At 36.3% G+C, this 24,371-nt stretch overlaps 1 protein-coding gene across 3 annotated transcripts in view; it reads right to left on the reverse strand.

Moving 5' to 3' along the window:
• The window catches only part of STXBP4 (syntaxin binding protein 4), a 174,366-nt gene that overhangs the window by 57,920 nt on the left and 92,075 nt on the right, over positions 1-24,371 (reverse strand). For all 3 annotated transcript variants that reach the window (XM_060646448.3, XM_060646446.3, XM_060646447.3), the window contains 3 exons: positions 19,063-19,179; positions 18,493-18,542; positions 16,306-16,439 (listed from right to left, as the gene is read on the reverse strand). In XM_060646448.3, coding sequence (XP_060502431.1) covers positions 16,306-16,439; positions 18,493-18,542; positions 19,063-19,179 — 301 coding nt within the window. The remainder of the gene's footprint in view (positions 1-16,305; positions 16,440-18,492; positions 18,543-19,062; positions 19,180-24,371) is intronic.

Genomic DNA, 24,371 nt, shown 5'->3' on the forward strand with positions numbered 1-24,371 from the left:
TATGATCTTATTCACTTATTCAATTCCTACATATGGAGGATGGACTGCTGTAATGATGGATTCTGGGGCTGTGGTGGTGAAGAAGGTGAGTAAGGACCCTGCCTTCCTGGAGTTTATATTCTAGTAGGGCAGACACAATTTCAGGGAGCAATTAGTGCTTTTAAAAAAACAAATAACAGTAGAGGAATCATGAGTGATCGGTAGTGGTAACAGGGGCTACTTACTATGTTAGATAGATTGGCTAGGAAAAGCCTCTTCAGAAGATGATATTAGAATACAGACAGGGGTGTGAAAGTGAGCCTTGTGAAGATATGAAGTAAGACCAATCCAGGGAGGTGGAACCGCAAGTACAAAGGTACTGGGGTGGAAATGAATTTGGTATGTTTGAAGAACTATAAATAGACCAATGTGACTGGTCCAAGATATCATGTGGATGACAGGGTCTGGTTTATGCATTAAAGACCACTAGAGGATAGACTGTAGGGGAGAAGTAATAGGAAGTAATTGCTATTTGTTTTTAAATATCCACATTCTCAGGCAATACCCATAATCATTGAGCCCCTTTATATAAATGAAAGTTTCAATTCAACAAATATGTGATCTCCTAACTCATAAATAAGGACATTATGACTTTAAATACTTTAGTTCCTTAGTTTAGATGAAAACAATATCACGTTTCTGAAATGGACAGTAAGCAATGGAGCATCTATTTTTGATCATTTTCTACTTATATGTTATGTAAATTAAACCAAATCTTTTGGGCGTTTTGTCATCAGTAATGTCCAACAGCAAATTAAATTAACAAAGTATTTATAAAAACTTCACAGATTGCTAGAAATGAGGTACAACGGACCAGGCATTCAGTGTACCAAACAGGAATGAATAATGCTAAAATTATGTTTCCACTAGGGGTCTACAAAGAAGGAAGCTGAAAATAAAATGAATAAAAGATAAAGGCATTTCAATTATTGTCAGGTTATAAAAGGTTTGTACTTTTATGTGATGTGAAGATAGAGAATGGAGGCATAGCAAATGAGTCCATTATGTCAGTATCATTTGGAGTCAGACAATTAAGCTTCTGGCATCTACCAACACTGAATATGTCTCATATAAAACTGAGCACAACTTGGTAGACTGAAGAGAAAAAAAGACAATTATGAAATAATCAGTATTCATATTAGGTTTTTAAGGTTCCTTTTATTTACAAAAAGCAATTCATTCATTTCTGTATTCTCTGGGTTTATTCATTTGCTTCCCTGTACATAAATAAATGTCATGCTTGCCTTTTCATTCCCAAAAGTCTAAGAGGGGAAGAACACCACAGTAGGGAAGGATGACTTTCTTTCTTATTAGGTTTATGGGTTAGGTAACTTAACAAGGAATTCATTCATCAAATGGTCTTGGAGAATCAATCATGTGTCAAGCACTGTAATAGGTAGTGAGAATGCTAAGCTGAAAGAGACATCACATGGTGAGGAGGGAAAGCAGCTCTCTTAGGAAGATTCATGACAGCATTTCTAACATAATGGCAGCCGTTTCTAGAGGCTGATGCCTTAATTAAGCTTGTAAAAAAGTATCCTTTCCATCCCTCTCCCCCCCCCACCCCCCGCCAATATTTCCTTTGGATAGAAAAGAGTCAAAGAGGTGAAGGAGGTAGAAAAGAGTCATCTCATGGGGAGTATGAAGGTTGACTCAAAGCTCTAAATGTAATTTGTATCTTTTATTCTAATAGAAAGGAATGTTCTATTCCAGGGAAAATTCTAGCCATGCCATTCTGAAGGTTGTTTTCTCAACTGGGAAGACAGAAGCAAATGGCAGTAGTTGATATTTTCTATTACTGTGTAACTGGTTGATGATATTTTCTATCACCGTGTAGGAAACTACCACACATTTGACTAGCTTAGACTAATACACATGTATTTATTATCTTACAGCTTCTGTGAGTCAGGAGTCTGGGCGAGGCATAGCCAAGTACTCTGCTTAGGGTCTCACAAGGCTGCAGTCTCATCTGAGGCTTGACTGGGGAAGGTTGTTACTGTCAACAGAATTCAATTCCTTGCGGTTTTAGAACTAAAGGCTTCATTTTCCCTGGCTACCCACCTGAAGCTGCCTTTGGCTTCTTGCCATGTGGGTCTCCCAACGTAAGAGCTCACTTCTTTGAAGGCAAGAAGGAGTAGGAGGCTCCAGCAAATGGGCACTAAAATCTTATGCAATATTATCATGTACATCCTGTTTTTGCTGTGTTCTATTGGTTAGAAGTAAATCACAGGTCCTGCACATACTCCAGGGGACAGGATCACAGAAAGTATGAACACTGGGAAGGAGAGATCATGGGAACCCTTACTCAAAGAGAGTCTACTACATTACCTAGACTTTTCCCCCTCTATGTTAATTTAACATACCAAATCTACTTTCTCTTTATCTTCAAATATAGCTTTTCTCATCTTTAAAAGTTTTTTTCAAAAGCGTAGGTTGATCCTGGCTTTAACATTCCTGCCACTATTCTTAAGCATTCTTGTTAGTTCTAGGTTGTCTCTTTCTCCAACGTTTGTATATTTGTTTGAACATCTAAGCTCATCAAAGAACTCTGAAATTCCCCTTGATTATATGTACACCTCTGCCCTTTCCTTCTTGTTGACACTGTAAGGGAAGTTCTGCAGTAGACTTCATCTTTTAGGAATTATTACTACATAAGCCACATTCCCATCCATAGTCTCTAAACATGAGAACAAACCCATTTAACCCAAGTTTAAAATAAAACAAAACTGGATTCTGGAATCTGTGGTATATGTCTAGATAAATACACAATTCCTGGAACCTGTGGTATATGCCCAAATATATATATAATTAAACAACTGCATCCTCTTTAGATTCTTTTGGTAGAACTACAATCCCAGCAGGTTTTACAATAGTTGAAGTGCTTCCCTATTATAACAGTTTGGTACATACCAGCCTATGATCCACTTTAATGAAAACATCACTCATATTCTTTTTCTGCCTGGGCTATTCAAGGTCCACTTTTACAGATTTACTTTGGTTTCTTTCTTTTTTTCAGCTCTTTTTGAAGCATCACCCTCCCTGACATTCATGGATTTCTTATAGGAAACTGCCTATAGTCTCACTCCCCTTCTATCAGATCTGGAAAAAAGGTGTGGTCATTCATGGAAATATTTTGGTCTCAAAGCCCCCATCGATGGTGTGTGGCACCCACCTAGGGTTAGTATGTATGAGAGGGAAGAGTTAATTCCATTCTTCCACAAGTCTCTCCTACCTCATGACTGCTTGCTTGCTTGCTTTCTACTACAGGGGCATCCTCAACATGAGCAGAGTCTGATCTTAGTGTCTGATATGTAGGTACTCAACAAATATTTATGGGGGCGCCTGGGTGGCGCAGTCGGTTAAGCGTCCGACTTCAGCCAGGTCACGATCTCGCGGTCCGTGAGTTCGAGCCCCGCGTCAGGCTCTGGGCTGACGGCTCGGAGCCTGGAGCCTGCTTCCGATTCTGTGTCTCCCTCTCTCTCTCTGCCCCTCCCCCGTTCATGCTCTGTCTCTCTCTGTCCCAAAAATAAATAAAAAACGTTGAAAAAAAATTTAAAAAAAAACAAAAACAAAAACAAATATTTATGGAAAGAACTGGCTGACGTCCATTTGTGTGGATTTGCTATATATTACATTCATTCATATGATGGGTATTTATTTCTATTTTTAAAAATCCTAGGAATGAAACTAGGACTAGTAACTAGATGTTACTAAATTGTAAAGATCAAGATATGCAAGATCCTTGTTCTCAAGGGGCTCATACTTTAATTGAGGAGACAGACAATAAACAAGTAAACCATGAAAAAAAAATATTGTGAAGTCCTATGAAGAGAATAAAATATGGGAGTGAAAGAGAGAGCTGGAGGTAGAGAGGAGGCCAACATTAAACAGATTATTGGGGTGCCTGGCTGGCTTAGTCAGAAGAGCTTGTAACTCGACCTTGCGGTTGTGAGTTCAAGCCCCATGTTAGGGGTAGGGATTACTTAAATAAATAAAATTTAGAAGAATAGATTGTTATGAAAGCAAACAGGTTGAGGATTGAGTGATACCACGAACTGGCCTTCTCTATCCATACTGTCCTGTTTTTCTCAAGCATACCAGGAGCATCTATCAGCATTACTATTTGGCGCATTCTTCCACCAGGTATCTATAAGGTTTACTCCTTTCTCATATGAGTGAAATGCCTGTGGAAGTCTAGTGTAAGGGTTCACAGTGAGCTGGTGGCTAGCTGTACCCATTCCCGGGAAGTTTTACTACTGCTATCTTCTATACAAACTCAGCAAGTTTTCCCTCTCCTTATACAAGACTATGACATTTGGAGAGCCCTTGAGGTTGCTAGTTAGACATAAACTTTATTGTTTCAAACTTCATTGCCATGGAATAAATTTGAGCTGAAGCTGGGTTTCTTTATTGCTCTTTTAAAGAATGAAATGTTACTTGGCAACTGTTTTTAGGCATTTTAGCACTTGGTTTCTTACACGTTCTCAGTGGAGTAATTTAATAACGATAGATTACATAAATCGACATTAGTAGAGATCTTTCACCACCTTCTAAGGTTTCTTGCTTTCAAAAGAAAAAAGAAAAAAGAAAAGAAAAAGGGGGGGTGGGGAGAGAATAGTTTATATCAGATTAGGTTGCAAGAACAAAATACTCTTTTTACATAATGACAATGAATGATGAAGATTATAACGATGAAGATAATGATGATATATATTGAGTCCTACCAGGTGGGAGCCACTTTAAACATTATCTTTAATCAGCTAGCCGCTTCAGATACATTATTTTAATCCTCTAAACAATCTTATGAGTTGGTGATATCTCCAATTTCATAGAAGAAGAAAATGAGACTCAGGGAGACTACAGAACCCCTGAAGCATAAATCTATTAGGTGGCAGGCCTAGGTTTTGAACCTTACAAGGTTCAAAGTATAGTCTTTTTACTATACTATTCTGCTTCTGTACAAGTAAAAATGAATCTATCTTTCGACAAAGATATGATTTAGGGTACAAACAACTATTTTTTTATATAAAAACTAAAGGCAATTTCACAAATGATACTTCATCTTATCCTGTGACGTAATGAGCCTTAATGCTCCTACTTTCCATTTCATAAATGGAACAAAACTGAGGTTGAGGAATTTACCTAAGGTTTAAAAAATCTTGTTCAAGAAGCAGGTTTTTCTCACTTCCAATGCTCCTTCTCTGTCCCACTTGGACTTTTACTTTCATTAGCATTTGGTGGTTATTTTAAAGGAACAAGAGGGGCACCTGGGTGGTTCCATCAGTTAAGCATTCGACTTTGGCTCAGGTCGTGATCTCACAGTTTGTGAGTTCGAGCCCCACGTAGGGCTCTGTGCTGACAGCTCAGAGCCTGAAGCCTGTTTCGGAGTCTGTATCTCCCTCTCTCTGCCCCTCCACCACTCATACTCTGTCTCTCTCTGTGTCTCTCTCTCTCAAAAATAAATAAACATTAAAAAAAAAATTAAAAACCCCAAAGGAACAAAAAACACAAGCAGCATCGTATAGTCCCAAGACCTAATCATTTTTAGTCTAACTGGTAATGTTGGTTACATAAGTTCATAAAGTCGCACATTTTTGAAAAATATTATTAAAGATTCAGTTTTTGACTCTATATCTTCCATTTCAAGATTTTTATCAGGGCATATTTATTATTCCTTCTGTATGCATTGTTTTGTAAATGCTTCCAAAAAGAAATTTTTTACTGTGAGGTTTCCATGATGCTTAAAACTTACTTTTAAAAGGGATGCTTTAAATTTTAGAATCAACAAATGCTCACTCTAAAAAAAGAAAAAAAATCAAATATAAAGGTTTCTAAAAAAACAAATACAAAAACAAAAACATATTCTCCCAATCTGACCTGAGAAAGCCACTGCTACCAATGAGTTAGGTATCCCTCTCTACCTGACTGGAAATTATTAAAGCTCCTTAAGCCTTACTGCTTTATTCTGAATATTTGTAAATCATGCAAATTTAAGATGAGGTAAATTTTGGCCAATTCTAACTGAAATAAAAAACGAACTCTAGGGGCGCCTGGGTGGCTCAGTCAGTTAAGCATCTGACTTCGGCTCAGGTCATGATCTCACGGTTCGTGGGTTCGAGCCCCGCGTGGGGCTCTGTGCTGACAGCTCAGAGCCTGGAGCCTGTTTCGGATTCTGTGTCTCCCTCTCTCTCTGACCCTCCCCCACTCATGCTCTGTCTCCCTCTGTCTCAAAAAAAAAAAAAATTAAAAAAAAATGAACTCTAAAACACAATCTTATATTTATATAGTGCTTTACATTTACAAAGCACTTTTATACTAGTTCCCTCAATCCTTGAGACTTAGGAAGACTGTATCCCTACTTTACAGACAGGAGGCCAAGACTCCAAGAGGTCATCATAGCTTATCAAATCTAAGATACCACTGAGAATACCACATCTTGCCATTTTATATGCTCAAAAAAAAAGGAAAAAAATCCAATTCACTTGTGACATAATGACTTAACTGTACACCTGTGAGATTCGTAGGACTTCATATTAGAAGATCCGAGTTAGGGGTCTGGCATTGCCCTTTCCAAGCATGTGACTGAAGTAAATTATTCAAGTTATCTAAGCCTTGATCTTTTTTTTTTTTTTTTTTTGAGAGAGGGAATGAGCACACGAGTGGGGGAGAGAGACAGAGGGAGAGAGGGAGAGGGAGAGGAAGAGGGAGAGGAGGGGGGGAGAGAGAGAGAGAGAGAGAGAGAGAGAGAGAGAGAGAGAGAATATTAAGCAGGCTCCGTGCCCAGTGTAGAGCCTGATTCCATAACCCTGGGATCATGACCTGAGCCAAAATCAAGAGTGGGATGCTCAACCGACTGAGCCACCCAGGTGCCCTGAAATATATGACTGTTTTATTAACATACAATATATATATTTTTAAGTAGGCTTCCCACCCAGTGTGGAGCCCAACACGGGGCTTGAGCTCACGACCCTGAGATCAAGACTGGAGCTAAGATCAGAAGTCACATGCTTAACCAACTGAGCCACCCAGGTTCCGCTTCAGATCTTTTAAGTTAAAAACAATAATGTCTATCTCACAGGCTTGGTGCGAGGACATATGGATGTAAAATGGTACTTTCAAAGTGTAAAACTGATAAAAATTTTAAAATCTCCTATATCTATGGCATTATTATCTTTAAATATATGTATCTGTAGTGGTAATATTAATACTCTGTTTTGAAGGCAGGAACTTCTGGATCTTCACCCAAGTGTTGTATCATATTAAATAATTATTAAAGTCATTACTGCACATGACTGCTACTGCCACTGTCTCCCCTGAGATGAGCTGTTAATACTCTGTCCTCAGATGAACTCCAGAGAACACCTATTTCATTAACCCAAAAGCATGTATTCCATTTGGATGAGGACATTTTCAGGCTTCGAGGGAAAATATTCCTTTCTGGCACCATTCACATTTTGCTTGTCCAGTTATAACTGGATAATCCTACAGGAGCAAAACATGAACCTCACTGTAGATGCTCTATTATTGCAGTCAGTTCTAATTGTGAAAGGAATTGGAATTCCATTTTTTGAAAGAGAGATAATGTACTATACTATTTTTTTAAATTTTTTAATGTTTATTTATTTTTGAGAGAGAGAGAGAGAGAGAGACAGCGAGAGGCAGAGTGCAAGCAGGGAAGGGGCAGAGAGAGAGGGAGACACAGAATCTGAAGCAAGCTCCAGGCTCTGAGCTGTCAGCACAGAGCTGGACGCAGGGCTCAAACCCACAAACTGTGAGATCATGACCTGAGCCAAAGTTGGACGCTTAACTGACTGAGCCACTCAGGTGCCCCAATAATGTACTATACTTAAACATCAATGCCTTCTTTAATTTTTGAAGCAGTCTTTGTATTTTTTTTTTTTTTTGCCTTTGTGTTGGAAATCATTCTGTGTTACAGTGTGTTCACCCATGTTAGTACTAAGATATATAGGCTTTTACCTGAATAAATCCTAGATGTTGCACATCCTGCAAGCCCCTTGACAACTATATTCCTGCCTGGTGGGAAGAATTAAGTCTCATTCATTTGGTCATGCCCTTCATAGCTCACGGATGCTGGCAGTATATGTGATTAAAATATATATATGAAACACTTCCTTGGAAATGATCTTCTATGAAAATGCCTATCATGTGGTAGCTCTGGGATTGATTCATACTAGACAGTTTTTGGGTATAGTAAATACTGGAAATATGGTGGCTTTCTGATTTTTATGACTGACAAACTATTATGTTTGCTTCCTATGTACCGATAGAAAACAGTAGATAGTTACTATAGATTTGACATTATTAAATAACTTCAGCACTTCAATTCTCAGGAATGTGTTTAATGAAAAAGGCAAATACCCAAGAGTTAATTAATGTGCAGAAGGAACAATAGGAAAATATGAGACAGTTGAAGATTGAAGATGACAACAGATAATTGCTTTGTGCTTCTGGACTTCTGGTTTACTCACTGACCTCGTATGTGCGTGAATATTAAGTTTAAACATGAATACTTAATTTCAGGTGTTTCAAAATGTTATATACACTGATGAAATACTAAATCTCTTTTTAAAAATGAATATTTGTTCCTTGCTATTCAAACCTAGCCCAAGCTACTATCTTGTCCCAAGTCAATCACTGCAAAACCATGTAGTCTTTCTGCTTTTTTTACTCTGCTACTCTTACAGCCCAGTTTTAAACAAAAGCAAGAATGAGCTTTTAAAAATGTAGATCAGATCAGGTTTCTTCTCCTGCTTAAAACCACCAATGGCTCCTATGACACTCAAAATAACATCCAAACTCCTTAGAATGGTGTTCAGAGCCCTGTATGATCCAGCTTCTTTCTGCATCTATACCCTTAGCTCATGTTAACTCCTCTGTTTGCTCATATGTATCAGCAACTCAGAATTTCTCCTAAGTCCCTCCAATATGTCAAGATTGCTCCTATCTGACTATAGATGCTGGAGAGGATGTGGAGAAACGGGAACCCTCTTGCACTGTTGGTGGGAATGCAAACTGGTGCAGCTGCTCTGGAAAACAGTGTGGAGGTTCCTCAAAAAATTAAAAATAGATCTACCCTATGACCCAGCAGTAGCACTGCTAGGAATTTACCCAAAGGATACAGGAGTACTGATGCATAGGGGCACTTGTACCCCAATGTTTATAGCAGCATTCTCAACAATAGCTAAATTATGGAAAGAGCCTAAATGTCCATCAACTAATGAATGGATAAAGAAATTGTGGTTTATATACACAATGGAATACTACGTGGCAATGAGAAAGAATGAAATATGGCCTTTTGTAGCAACATGGATGGAACTGGAGAGTGTTATGCTAAGTGAAATAAGTCATACAGAGAAGGACAGATTCCATATGTTTTCACTCCTATGTGGATCCCGAGAAACTTAACAGAAGACCATGGGGGAGGGGAAGGAAAAAAAAACGGTTAGAGAGGGAGGGAGCCAAAACATAAGAGACTCCTAAAAACTGAGAACAAACTGAGGGTTTATGGGGGGTGGGAGGGAGGGGTGGGTGGGTGATGGGTATTGAGGGCACCTGTTGGGATGAGCACTGGGTGTTGTATGGAAATCAATTTGACAATACATTTCATAAAAAAAAAAAAAAGATTGTGCCTATCTCAAGGTTTTCATACTTGGTCAGAAAAACTCATCCCATAGATTTTCTCCTGGCTGAATCCTGGCTCAAAAGTCATCTCTTCAAAGAGGTGTAGCATTCTCACTTATACATCACCTGGTTTTATTGTATGTACAACAGTCATCACTGTCTGGGATTGTTCACTTTGCTAATTTGATTGTCCATTTTTACCCTTACAATTTACTGAAGCAGCTTGACAGTAGGGACTTTGTATGCTATTATCCCACTGCCTAGGTCATGGTCTGACTCATTGCAGATGCTCAATAAATAGATCGTGAATAATGAAGTAATAAATCTAAATGGCTACTTCAAAAAAAATATTTTAAAGAGACAAAGTACAAGCAGGAGAGAGGGGCAGAGGAAGAGAGAGACCGAATCTCAAGCAGACTCCATGCTCAGTACAGAGCCCAACATGGGGCTCGATCCCATGACTCAGGGATCATGACCTGAGCTGAAACCAAGAGCCAGATCCTCATTTGACTGAGCCACTCAGGTGTCCCAATGGTTACCTTTTCTTTATTTCTTAAATTTTTATTTATTTATTTTTCAGAGACGGTGAGGAGCAGAGAGAGGTAGGTACAGAGAATCTGAAGTGGGCTCCACATGGACAGCAGAAAGCTCTATGCAGGGCTCGAACCCATGAACTGTGAGATCATGACCTGAACGTCAGGGAGATGCTTAACCAACTGAGCCGCCCAGGTGCCCCAATGGTTACCTTTTCTTAAGTTACGTATTTTTCTCTCACTTTTTTTTTTCTGGAAATAAAACTGTACTAGGAAAGAAATTACTTATTTCCTTGAAGCTAACAATAATTCACTCATTTAAAGCAAAATTAAATAACCCAAGCAGAGTTTCTTTCCCAGAGATCACCCAAGATTTGATATATTTTCTTAACAGAACATCACAGCAGTGACCTACTTTCAATTTGCAACAATACAAGAGAATATATGAGTTCACCATTTTCCTTGAATGGTAAGACAACACCAATATTTACAATGGGTATTATCTAGCTCTAAATGATCAAGTCACTAGAGAACAGATCTACTTTACTACAAAAACAGGTAAAATTGCCTCCAAATGGCATCAGAGACATGTAAACTATCCGCTTATGCTTGGAACACCTTCTTCAACTCTAGGAGAAGAAATATATATATATATATATATATATATATATATGTATGTGTGTATATATATATATGTATATATATGTATATGTAAACATATATATGTATGTGTATATATATATATGTATATGTAAACATATATATGTATGTGTATATATATACATATATAAATATATATATATAAATAATATATATAAATATATATATGTATATGTAAATATATATATATATATATTTATATATACATATATATATAGCCATGATAACTTTATGGAGAAGCAAATACCATCATGCCCATTCTAAATAGTATAGCTGAATTTCACCAAAAATATATGACTTCTCTTTTGATAAACTCATGTTATCTTATAAAAATGTGTGCTGGGAGAAACAAAAAAAAGCAGCGATAACAGTTTGAGAATCAGCCTAAGTACAATGAGAAGATGCTATATCAAGTCTGAGTTCTGGATCTAAAAGAAAAAAAATCATAAAGTCCTACAAATGTTGCAGTACGACATTTCCCCTTTTTCTCATAAAACCTTTTCCCATCTGCCTAAATAACTTCTAATTAGCTTCAGAATATAAAGACAAAAAGCATCTATTACTGACATTCTAATTTTAAAAGTTAAAATACTGCTAGTTTCAGACAGTAAGGAACATCTGAATTGATGCAGGAAGCTCCCACAGACAAATATATGTAATCAGATAGTCATTGCTTGGTAGGGGTAAAGTTCACCTTCATTTTCAGTTGGTTGAGTAAAAAATTATATAATTATTCAACCACTCTATAACAGTTGAATATCCATAATTCTGCTATTATAAGAAATGCTGTGATCCAAATACTTATATATGCATTTTTAAGCACATCTCTCATTATTTTCTTTGCAAAATACCAACAGGTAGGATTGTAGGGTTAAAATAAATGACCAACAAAATATTATTTTTGACTTTCAAAAACAGTTTTCAAATAGATATCTTAAAAGCTCTCGATATATACTGCAAAACTGATTCCCAGAAATGTTGTGCCAAATTATATTCCCACCTGTAGTGGATGAGAATATTTACTTTCAACATTAATTACTGGCAGGCCCAGATGGCTCCTAAATTGGATGGATTTTTTTTTTTTTAATGCCTAATATATGAGTAACTTAAGAAAAGAAAGTGTATTCTCCACAGGAAGATTCCTGCTCCTTGCTTCCTTTGCTCAGGCATCATTTGGGTCCTCGTGGGTGTAGAAACCTTGGCTCCAGGTGCTCATCCCAACCCCATGAATCTCTGAAGCTTAAGAGCTCACTTATCATTACAGTTTTACCCTCTGTTCTTGGTGCAGGGAGACGTGAATTTTTTGGTTTTCATCTTTTAAATACACAAACATAATTTTAAATGTCATTTCTAAGTGTAGGAGCAGAATGGGGAGGTTTTGGCATGAGATCACTCTACCATCTTGGTAGAAGGTAGTCTATTCTAAATCTTGACAGCTCTATTTTCTTGCTTTAACACTGTGGACTTTATCATGATCATATATTGGTATGCTTATGTACATATTTGTTTAAAAGATCTTGAATGAAATGTGTGTGTGTGTATGTATACACACACACACACACACACACACACACACACACGTTATGTATTTTTCTTTATAGAAACTTGATGTAGAGAACTCTACTCAGAATTGGTTTTTGACCTTTGAAACAATGTGTGGACCCTCTGGTTGCACTGACATTTAACCACGTTGTTGCTGGGGAGTTACCCTCTCAAAGCTCTGGCTGGGGCTGGCCAGTGTATACTTGTGTTGTGAGTATAAGGATGATGCAGTAGTCTGAGGGGAGTGAGAGGTGAGCCAAGCCCAGAGGTGGCTGTGAAGAGTGGGATGGCATTTGGTGCAGAAGCATTTGGTGCAAAGGCTCCCTTTGCATTTAAAGTGTCCTGTGTGACCCAGTGCATGTCGATGCGTGTGCGCATGTCACTGTGTGTCTTTGCTGCCTAAGAGACCAAGCCCCAGTCAGCTTTCTGCTTGACACAGAATCTGTGTGAATTCTGAGGATTCCAAAAATGCCATTGACTCACCAAGATAAAAGAGGAAAAAGAGTCCATCTGCCCCCCTAGTGAGTCTTTGGCTTTATTCATTACCCCTTCAAATTAGAATGCATTAAGGACTGTCCTCCTGCCAGAAGCACCTCCAATTATCCCATAATTGCCACTGTTGTTAGGCAGGGGGAGTAACAAGTTGGGCATTTGTGCTTTCCTTGTATGTGGCCTCACCTGCCCTATCGAAGTTTTTGGGATTTGCCTGTAACTACAAGTGTTTTTGAAGATTTTTACTCTATTTTTATATTCCATCTATCATTTCCATGGGAATCGTGAAGGAAGGTGGATGCCTGTGTTTGTGCTGCCCATCTACGAGGAAGTCAGTAAGTTCTTATTAAAGATCTCCTATGGAATAGCTGGCCAGTTATTATTTTATTATGCGTTTTAAAAGTAGAACTGCTTCTTCCTGCCTTTGTAACAGAATTATTTTGTGAAACTAGATGTCAATCAAAGATTTAAGTTCAAAACAAGTAGTTATTTCAAATAAAGATTACACTAAAACATTATGATATTGACCATGTAAATACTGATGGAGATCGATCAATAGAGGCACCTTGTAGGGGTTCCAATACTGATTGAAAATGCCTATTTTGTCTACATGCTATTTCAGTGGAGGCAGTACAGTGGAACAGACCAAAATTTTGTTATAGTTAGCAGAAAAACAACTGAAAGATAAGATGCTGATTGAGACATTTAGCCATGGTTTCCTGTGATGATTACATTATAACTCAAAATTGAAAATAACATTATATGTTATACATTAAGGAAAGCTCTCATCTGTCATATTTTTCAAATGGATCCAAACTGAAAGATTTAGACGATAGTTACTTAATACTTAGCACAGAGAAAAAGTAGTTTTAAATTAGCTGCTTTAGATGATAATAATGTGGTATCAGCATTAGCAGCACCAGCAGTAGCAATGTCCATTAATGAACACCTTATACTACCAGGTGCTCCGTTAGCTACTTTACATGTATCTCATTTAATCCTCCAACCCTGCCAGTTTAGATATTATGAACTCCACCTTTTATATGGGGAAAGAGGACCAGAGGTTAATTAATTTGCCCAATGAAGTTGGATGGCTAATTGGGGTATTCCCTGGGCACCTCCAAGGATCATCAGAAATTCTGCAGAACACTGTTTACATGGGTTCAAACTGTTCCTCGAGGATGCCTCTATGATTCACATAATTCTCCATTGCTACAGCTATCCCAATGAGAGCTGGATGGCCAGGTTTGCAAGGCTGTAAAAAGCACTCGTGCCCTCTGTGATCCTACATCTAGGTTCTTAAGTTGGGGTTTATAAACACTCTGAAGATGGATGCAAATGTATATAATTGCACATGTCTGGTAACAGGGCTTTCTCCAGATTTCAGTAGAGGCCACCATCTAAAAAAGGTTCAGAATTATCTTCTAGATATTCCATCAGAGACTGGGTTTAAGCTATAACACCCAAGAAATCTGATTCTCATTTCTGAGGAAATCCCATTGTATAACATCCTAGATTATACTTATGTTAAGAAGAAAGTAAACGCAATTACCCAAGAGAAAATTCTGAATTGTAACTTGAAATAACCAGACAGTCATGCCAAAGGAAATGAGGTAGAGGCTGCAGCTGAATTATCTACCTCATGGTAGTAATTTTCTGCTTTCCATTACATATAGAAAAGCGACTGCATAAAGAGAAAGAAAATGAGCTGAGTTTATCTGAATTATCAAACTGAAAAAGATAGGTCATAAAAATTATGAAAGTACTGGGAATACATGCCAATGTTAGCAATTATATCTCTAAATAAATAAAAAAGACAACGCAGAAACTATTTGCTAGTTTAAACAGCAAATGAGGTACAATCTTACGACATAAAAAGTGCCGATGGACTTTTTCACTTCTCTTCCAAAGGAGTTCTGCTGAATTTCAAATATTTTCTTTGAATAATCATGTTTGACAAATGTAAAGGTTAATGTTAGCAAGGTAATTAAAATTAATGATGGCAGTGTCCACTGGGCTATGTGTGTGTATGCAGGTGTTTCCCTCCACTGGTCCCACCCTAACTTAAAAATATCTGATATTTTAAATTCTGAGTGTACACATAATACATTAGAAGTGATTATTTTCATCTATCCTGAAACCCACAGAATTTCTTCACATAGAGAGTTCTTATAGGGTTTTTGAAATATAATTTGATTTTTTTAATGTAATAGGTTATACAAAATTAAGAAAAAAAACCTCACTGCACAAATTGTGCATGGTTTCCAATTCTCTTTCTATAACATAGTTTTGAAGTTAAAAGTTACCCCAAAGGGTCTTTGAATATCCTCTACAAAGCCAAACCATTTACTACACAGGACTTTACTCAAAACTTATTATTTGGATACTTTGTGAACAAAGAGTTTTTTCTGTGCCTCTCTACGTTTATATTTATATATATTTGATATCTCGTCCCCAGCATAGGAAAGATTAAGAGTGGCAAACAGAGACAGTGGAATGCTAAAGGCCAGCATAAAGACAACCAGCAGACAGACTGACATCAAGAGAAGAGACAGAAGAACAAACAAATTAAAAGGGAGTCCAAATCCATGAAGAGGCAAAAGTGCTGGGAGACAGGAGGAGGGAAGGATGGAAATGACTGATCACTTAAGCTCTCCCCAAGGATCTCCCTGTCTGCTGGGACACTGGCATTACTAAGCCTGTTCCCCTGCATCTCTTTCTAGCCCAGTGCTGACTCTGGGGGTGTCCAGGGACAGATCATGCAGTTCTTTAAGAGAGGTATTCTCCTGGCCCTGGCTCAGGAGGAAATGCCTGAGCCAGCAGCTCTGATGAGTGGGGAACTGGTTCAGCTATTCCATAGCCCTTTAATTAATTACCCTGCTGAGTGCCCCAGGGTCTGTTCCCAGTCTTCCCTGCCTGTGATCCTGGACATTTTTTCACGGTTCTAGTTAACTTACTGTTTCAGCATTTTTGTCTTTGATCTTTATTGTGTTTTGGGGTCTTTTGCTCAGCTGGGCTGTACCTTCCATTTTATTCTATCTGTTGGGTATTATTCAAAAATCCCTAAATGTTGGTTCTAACCTTCCAGGTTTCCAGTGCTGTTGTGGATTTATTTTTCTATCTGTTCTTCCATTTCAAAGAGACTTTGGATGGAAGTAGAGGCAAAAACATGCCTTAATCAGCTATCTTCTGTTGGAGGCCATTTCAGGCACTTTAAATAAAGTAAATATTCTCCCCCTACAAGGAGTGTATCGAGATTTTTATCAATTAGCTCTCAGTTTTACTATAGGCAAACCAACGCATTTAACAAAATTAAACTGTCAAGCTTGAAATCTCCTTTTGTTTTGTTAAATGAATTACTGGGGGAAAAAAAAGTGAAAAAATGCAGAAAACTTACAATCCATGTCAAGTATGGCCCGAACAGATTTAACAAGTTCCTTAGATTCAAGTGCCAGTGTTGCTGCGATGTTACGTCCGTTCCTTCCCAGGGGTGTGAGGGAAGTCTGAGAAGCTAACAAAGCTCTTCTTTCACTGTGATGGCAATAATGCAAAGATGAGCTTATTACACAATAAATAGTATCCATCTTGGCTGAATCTGAACTCTTATGTACAAAAATATTTGTATTTCTGGGAATATTGAATTCTTACAGTCATAAAATGAAGTAATCACAAAACATTTCTGTTTTCTATTCTTCGTTATGTAACAAAGACATATTTAAAGAATTAGACTGACCTGATAAGAAGGAGAAATAAATCATTTGTTGGGCTTATTTTGTGAGTGCTTATGTTATGCTAACATGATGTAGCCTCTTATTTAGTTTTGTAAAAATTCAAATGAAGCACTCAGACGTAAATTTATTAAGCAGACATTTACTGTTACTTCTTATAATATTAAATGTAATTTCAATGTGTATGTGCTCCTGAAATTTCTCTTAAGCTCTTCCATTTGTTGTCCCTAAATCTGAACAGCATTTATAACACTTTTTGGAGATGCAAATGTCACCTGAAATGAACGCACTCTTTTATAATTTAAAATGCTAGGTTTTACTGCAAAAAACCATCACATTAAAACTTTTATTTGAAAAGGGACAATTTTAAACTGATAACAAAACTATTATTATTTATAGTCCATCTTCTTAAGCATGATGATATTCATTCACAAGCAGACACTAAAGCATCAATTCTCAAATTCAAATACAGAGCCTTTATTCTGTGTTGAATGATCAAGTCCTAAATTTATTACAGAAGACATAGATATTAGAAAGACTGAACCATACTGTACTAGAGTTTCAGTTTCTAAGACATGGTGAAAAGTTGCTTAATATTGTTTTTTAAAGTTACCTTTTTTTCCATGGACCAGTTTAAGTTTGAGGGTAAGCTCTGGCTTTTGAATAGTCATTTTTAACCTTCATTTTTAATACCAAAACTTCTGAATTATTATTCAAGGTCACAATGAGACCTTGGAGGGTGGGGACGGGAAATACATCTAACCATACAAGGGAATCTGATTGCTGAGTATTTTAACATTGTTATTGAAAATAATTATTATGAAATTCATGTTATCTTCATTTTATCTTGCATCATAAGCAGCATGGAGAGCAATGTCTGATCTTTCATTAGAATAAAGCATGACAATAAAGTGAGTTCAAAAGTATACTATTATCACGTAAAGTACAGAGTAATCAAATCACTATGGTGCACACCTGAGACTAATATAACATTGTAGGTCTACTATATTTCAATAATAATTTTTTTTAAGTGTACTACCATAGACATTCTTCTAAGGTTAAAAAAAAATGCTTTGTGGAACCCTAAAATAGAATAAGAATACAATGAATCATCATTTATTAAACTGTTGTTTTCATAGGGAAGGGCAGAGTTCTCCTGTCTGCAAGTATGCATTGCTAGAAGTAGAAGTACATTGCTAGTGGCAGCTTTTACAAGATGAGGGAAAAAAACTGCTCTGAAAATGTATAAACAGGAAACTTTCGTTTCTGTATCTCTCATTATGTATCACAATGACCAAAGACTTGCAGTTTGAAATACATAAATTGTATTAGTATGTTTGTAGCTCTTAGTAAGAAACTTTGAATTGGAAACAATCTGTGAACAGTAACAAAATCAAGGTGTATTCTCCAAATATATATATTTTTTTATGTCTACTGAATGTTGAAAATGAAAGAAACCGATTGTATGAACATGTTTTATAAAATTGTTTGCCATAATAACTGATCTGCTGGCTTGAGACTGACCTTTAAAGTGATTTTTATTTATACACAGGATGCTTACAGAACTTCAAGGTAATCCCCTCTTTACAGAATTCCCTGACAAAAACAATATAGGTGATTCCTACCTCAATAGAGTACTAGGTTACAGTGACTGACTAAATACCTCCAGGAATTTCTTTTACAGAAATGGGGTCAAAAACAACACGTCCTTGTATCTGTTTCCACAAGACATTAAAAACAGCATCAAATCGTTATGTAGCATCTTAAGGCTATTTAAGAGATTTCTAGTATTTTAGTCACAATTACCAAATGAAAAACGTAATCACACTCTACAGTAAACACTTAAATGTTCTTACCTTAAATTTGATAAAGGATAAGAATTATCAGAAAGTAATTCTTGAATAGTCTAGAGACAAATAAGATAGTAAAGGAGATATGTAAGTTTGATATTTTTAAAACATCTTTTCTTACTTAACTAATGTTTATAACCTCCCTCCTCCTTTCACTCCCAATTGATTAAAAGGTGTTTCTGTTATGTGGGGAAAAAAGAATCAATTACATTGACATGCAACGCCACTCAGATGTGTAATAATAGCTATGGAAACATTTCTTTATAGGGTAAATATTTATCAAATAATATTTGTATAGTATTAACAGTTTTGAAAAAGAGTTCAAAAAACATAGTATATATTTGGGACCATGTTATCCTGTCTGGATTATTGCTCTATTTGTTAGCAATAGAATCTATTTGTTAGCTGGTCTTTTCATTATTTATGCAATTTTAAAATTGGCTGCTGGTTAGCATTGCTGTTTTGAGCCCAGAGAATGTCTCACTAGCCACCAAACACCATGACATTTATCTGAGTGTCAGTCATATATAGATTTCTTAAAAATGGGCATAAGGTAATGTTAATGGGAAAATTTACCTCTACAAAATGAAGAAGCTTTTCAGTGGATGCCTCAAAAGTTTTTCGAGCCATTTCCGATTTTCGCAATTGGCAGTCGAGCACTGTGATTCTCTTTCTTAACTCCTGAACACTTTCCTGGATAGAGGTATCAAAAGGAGGGTCTTAAACATTTCTTTGATTTTATATCAGTGGCTCCTATGTTCAGTTTTTACTAACTAATATCCAACATTACCATATTATTTATTTTCTCTTAGTGTACTTATCTTCTGATTTGGGGAGGCACTTAATTAACTGTATATGCATATTTAAAAGTTAGACTGTATAGGGATGCTGCAAATTTTACAAGATAAGCTGCATATGGCTTTATTGATTCTTATAGTAAAATACATTTGAATTGAGTTTATCATTGTTTTGTTTTTGTTTACAACACGGCTTACCAGCTGCTGACAGAAATCGCTACCAGTGTGGCATAACAAAAATTACTGAGAATACACATATACATTTAATGTAATATGATATAATGTAAAGATGAGCTGGCAGAGAAGTAAAGGAATCCTGTGAACAGTAAAAGAATCCCATTGACAGTAAAGGAATTTCATGAAGACAAACAACAACAATGCTGGGTGAACCTACTTATAAAGGAGAATGCTGAAGCATAATTTGCTCTGAGGGTATATCTTTGGGCACACATGGCAAACGAGAGAACTTTAATGGGTGAATTGGAAAGAAACAAACCTTACAGAAGTAAATCGATGGTTCTGATTTGGGTTCTGGAGAGTAGGTTAAAAAAAAAACCTTCATGGGTCCAAACTCATGAAGGTTTGAGGTCATAATTTACATTGCCTGTGTGTCTTGTAAATTTATAAGCTGAAATTTTGGTTTAAATAAGTTCCAGACTGGCAGAAGCAAACACAAAACTTCAGTGGAGGGATATTTTCTCAACTCAGATCTCAAAGAATTTCTACATATAATGTGTCAAAAGAACAAGACCTCAGGAAATAAGCTACCATGAATAAAAGTCAGCTGAAGGAAACAAATTATATAAAGGAAACAAACTATATAAAGACAGCAGATATTGGAGTAATCAGATATAGACTACAAAGTAGTGTTTAATGAGTTTTAAAAATTAGGGAGGAATTTAAGACATGATAAAGGGAAAATAAACTATAAAAATAGATCCAGATGGCATAAAAAATCAATCTTAAAAATAAAAATATAATCAAAATGAAATCAGAAACTCATTTTATGGGTTTAATATCCAATTAGATATAGCTGAAAAGAGAATGGATAAACTGGAAGGCAGAGGTAAAGAAGGTTTTCATAATGCAGCAGAAAAATAAAATGGGAGGATATAAAAAAAGGAGAAGAGGTAAGGAGAAAATAACTAGATGAAGATATAGTATATACTCAATCTGAATTACACAGGAGGGTTCAGAAAGAATGAAAGAGACATAGCTCAGGATAACAATTTGGAGTTTTTCAGATATAACAAAAGACAATGTTTCTCAGATCAGGAAACTCAGTGAATCTCAAGCACTATAAATAAAAATAAGCACTATAAATAAAAATAAGTCAACACATGACTCATCACAAACTGCTGAACACAGATGATAAAGAGATCTTAAAATCATCAGGAAAGTAACAATGGATTGCAAACAAATAACAGATTGGCTGCTGATATCACAATCATGGAATAAAGACAATGAAAGAAATTAAGTGCAAACTTACTTTCAATGTAGCAGACATGTATTTCAAGAGCAAGAGTTCAATAAAGATGTTTTCAGACAAACGAAAATGAAGAGAATGTGTTACCAACAGATCCTCATTAAACACGTTTCTAAAAGCTGCACTTCAGGAAGGAAATAATTTTAGCAAGAAGGCCTGAGATGCAAAAAAGAATGCTGGACATAGAAAATGGAAAAGAAGGCATCTATTTAAACAAAAGTTGACTCCACAAAATAAATTGTGATAGTGTCTAACTTATGGTGTTAAAAGTCAAGAAAGAACTAAAATACTGACAAAAATAGAAATTAAGTAGGAAGGAATGATTGGATTTAGGTTTTAAAGTACTATAATATTTAGAAGCAGGGGAAAATTAGTGATTAGTTTTATAATTTGAGTGAAAATAGAATGTTAAAATTTCTAAGATAATCATTAAAAATTAGAAACAGAGTACATACCTTCTATAAACCAGCAGAAGGAAATACATGGAATGGGAATTGGGGAACACAGGAGAAATCTGAACCAATTAAAAAAAAAAACAAAACAGACAAGGAGTACCTGGGTGGCTCAGTTGGTTAAGCATCTGACCCTTGATTTTGGCTCAGGTCATGATCTCACAGTTCCTGGGATCAAGCCCCAGATAAAGCCCATGTCGGGCTCTGCACTGACAGCGTGGAGCCTGATTGGGATTCTTTCTCCCTCTCTCTCTGCCCCTCCCGGCTCACACTCTCTTTCTCACAAAATATAAACAAAAAATAAACATTAAAAAACAAACAAACAGGCAAGACATGACACGTTGAAAGAAAAAAAAAAACACAACCAAAAACTAAAGCACAAATAAAATGCATAAAGAGGGTAGAAATGAAGCCAATGGCATTATCAAATAAAACAGGGTAAATGGAAAGATCTTTCCAATTAAAGATCAAACATTAGTAAGATGAGGAAACAATTCAGCTATATGTTGTTTACCACACACACAATTAAAATGTGAGGACAATGCAAAGTTAAAAGTGAAAGGAAGGAAAACAGATACACCATAAATACCAAAAGAAAACTGTTGTAACTATTCTAGTATTAATGAAAAATAAAATTAGGGGGAATATAAGATTGGTAAATTGAAGAGTCACAACATTCCATAAAGGATGATAATGTAATTCCAAGCCTATATATGGCTAAAAACATTACTTTTTTAAAAAGGGGAGATTTTTTTCTTCTTCTTATTTTTTTAACGTTTATTTATTTTTGAGAGACACAGAATGCGCGTGCGTGAGAGAGCACCAGTAGGGGAGGGGCAGAGGAGCGGGAGACACAGACTACAAAGCAGAAGCAGACTCCAGGCTCCAAGCCTTCAGCACAGAGCCCAACATGGGGCTTGAACCCATGAGCTGTGAGATCATGACCTGAGCCGAAGTTAGATGCTTAACTCACTGAGCCACCCAGGCGCCCCAAAAAACAAGGAAGATTTTAATGCATTTCTCTGACAAAGAAATTAAGATGACTAGAGAAAAGCTGGACTTTACAATTAATGAATCTGATCTAGTGGAATATATAAAACGATACATCAAAAAACCATGAGGAATTCTTTTGAAGCTCACTTTGACCATGTGTGAACACTGGCTATACAGTATAAGCCACAAAGCAACCACCAACATATTTTGGAATCAATTATACTATAGACTAGATTCTCTGGCCACAATGCAATTATCCAGTCTTTTGCTTCAGTGGTGTTTATAAATAAAGACTCAATCATAAACATGTAAATTCTTCCCGAATTCATCTATATATTTAACTTATTTTCAGTAAAAATTCCAGTAGTTTTTTTTTTCTTTTGGTTGAATTTATAAAATACACATAAAAGGACAAAGGGTCACGTAGCCAACATACTTTTAAAGAAAAAGAACTAGGCAGGATGGTCATATATCAAGATTCCCTATAAAAGATAGAGTAACCAAAACAGTATGTTATTTGTGCAAGAATGTACAAATAGACCAGTGAAGGAGAATAGCGGGCCCTCAGAAAGATAAATGCACATGAAATCTTGATATATGACAGACCTGATTTTGTAGATCAATTAGGAAAGAAGAGGCTTTTGAATAAATGGGGCTGGGATAGTTGGTCGTTCATTTAGTATAAAGAAAGAATAAAATGGATCTCCATCCCCATACAATGCTACGAAACCAATGACAGAAAGATCAAAACTTAGAGGCAGATATAAAGCATATCTTTGGGAATAGAAGAACTTGTAAAAGGGCACATAAGGGAAAAGACTGATAAGTTTGACTACATGAAAGTCAGTGTGTCTTTTGCCACTGGGTGAAAAGTAAGCCAAGAATCTGAGAGAAAAGATTTTTAATAACATATAATTTAATATAGGTTTAGTAACTTGAACACGTGAACAATCACTACATATTAATGTGCAAAGAACAACCTAATGGGAAAAACAATTGTAAGTTATGAAAAGGCATTTCATAAAACATAAATGCCTAACAAGTACATAAATATATGCTCAACTGGCTATCTGGGCCAGGGCAAAAAGCCCTGGTTTATAGCATTTGGGGGTATAAATAATTCCACCACAGCTGATATGAAGCTACCAAACAACCTGATATCACTGAATATGCAGTTGAGAAGATATGCATACAATCACCTATTTTGAGCCGGTGCTAACTGGTCCCAACACACCCATGGCTCAAAGTCATTAGTAATCAGGGAAATCCAAATTAAACCATAATGAGATTTACTTATTACACCTACCAGATTGATATAAATTAAAAGTAAATGAAAACAACGTGTCAGCAAGGATGTGCGCGGTAAATAGTATCTCTCATTCACTACTGGTGGGAGTAAAAATTGGCTCAAAAGCTTTCAAACACAATTAGGCATGACCTAGTAAAGTTGATCAATCATCATTCAACCTAGCAATTCCACTCTAAGATATGAACCCAAGAGAAACTGTTATACATGTGGAGCAGGATATATACAAAAGTGTTATCAACATTGTTCATAATAAAGAAAACAGAAACAATTGGACTGTTCATCAAATACAGAATGGACAAATATACTGTAGTATATCCATTCAAGGGAGTACAAAAAAAAAAAACAATGAAAATACATGAACCAACTATAAATTTCAAATAGATGAATTTCAAAAATAAAAGTTTGAGTGAAAAAAGCAAGAATAATACATGTAGGACAATTCTATTTATATAAAGTTGATAAACAGGCAGGATTCAACAACATTTACCAGTAAGAGATATAAACATATGTGGTAAAATGATCAAGAAAATGGTTAATACTAAATCTAGGAAAGTGGTAACTTCTGAGGGCAAGGGAGAAGATTGTAACTAGGGAGGGTCACTGGATCTTCAAAGGTTTTGGTAATGTTTTATTTCCTAAGCTGGGGGTAAACAGAAAAAATAAAAAATAAAAAAGGTAAGTAAGTATAGAGATAACAAAAGGGAAAACTTGAGGCACCTGGGTGGCTCAGTCGGTTAAGTGTCCGACTTCAGCTCAGGTCATGATCTTGCAGTTTATAGTTCAAGCCCTGTGTTGGGCTCTGTGCTGACAGCTCAGAGCCTGGAGCCTGCTTCAGATTCTGTGTCTCC

Source organism: Panthera onca, chromosome E1, assembly GCF_046562875.1.
Source record: "Panthera onca isolate mPanOnc1 chromosome E1, mPanOnc1 haplotype 2, whole genome shotgun sequence".
Classification (NCBI taxonomy): domain Eukaryota; kingdom Metazoa; phylum Chordata; class Mammalia; order Carnivora; family Felidae; genus Panthera; species Panthera onca.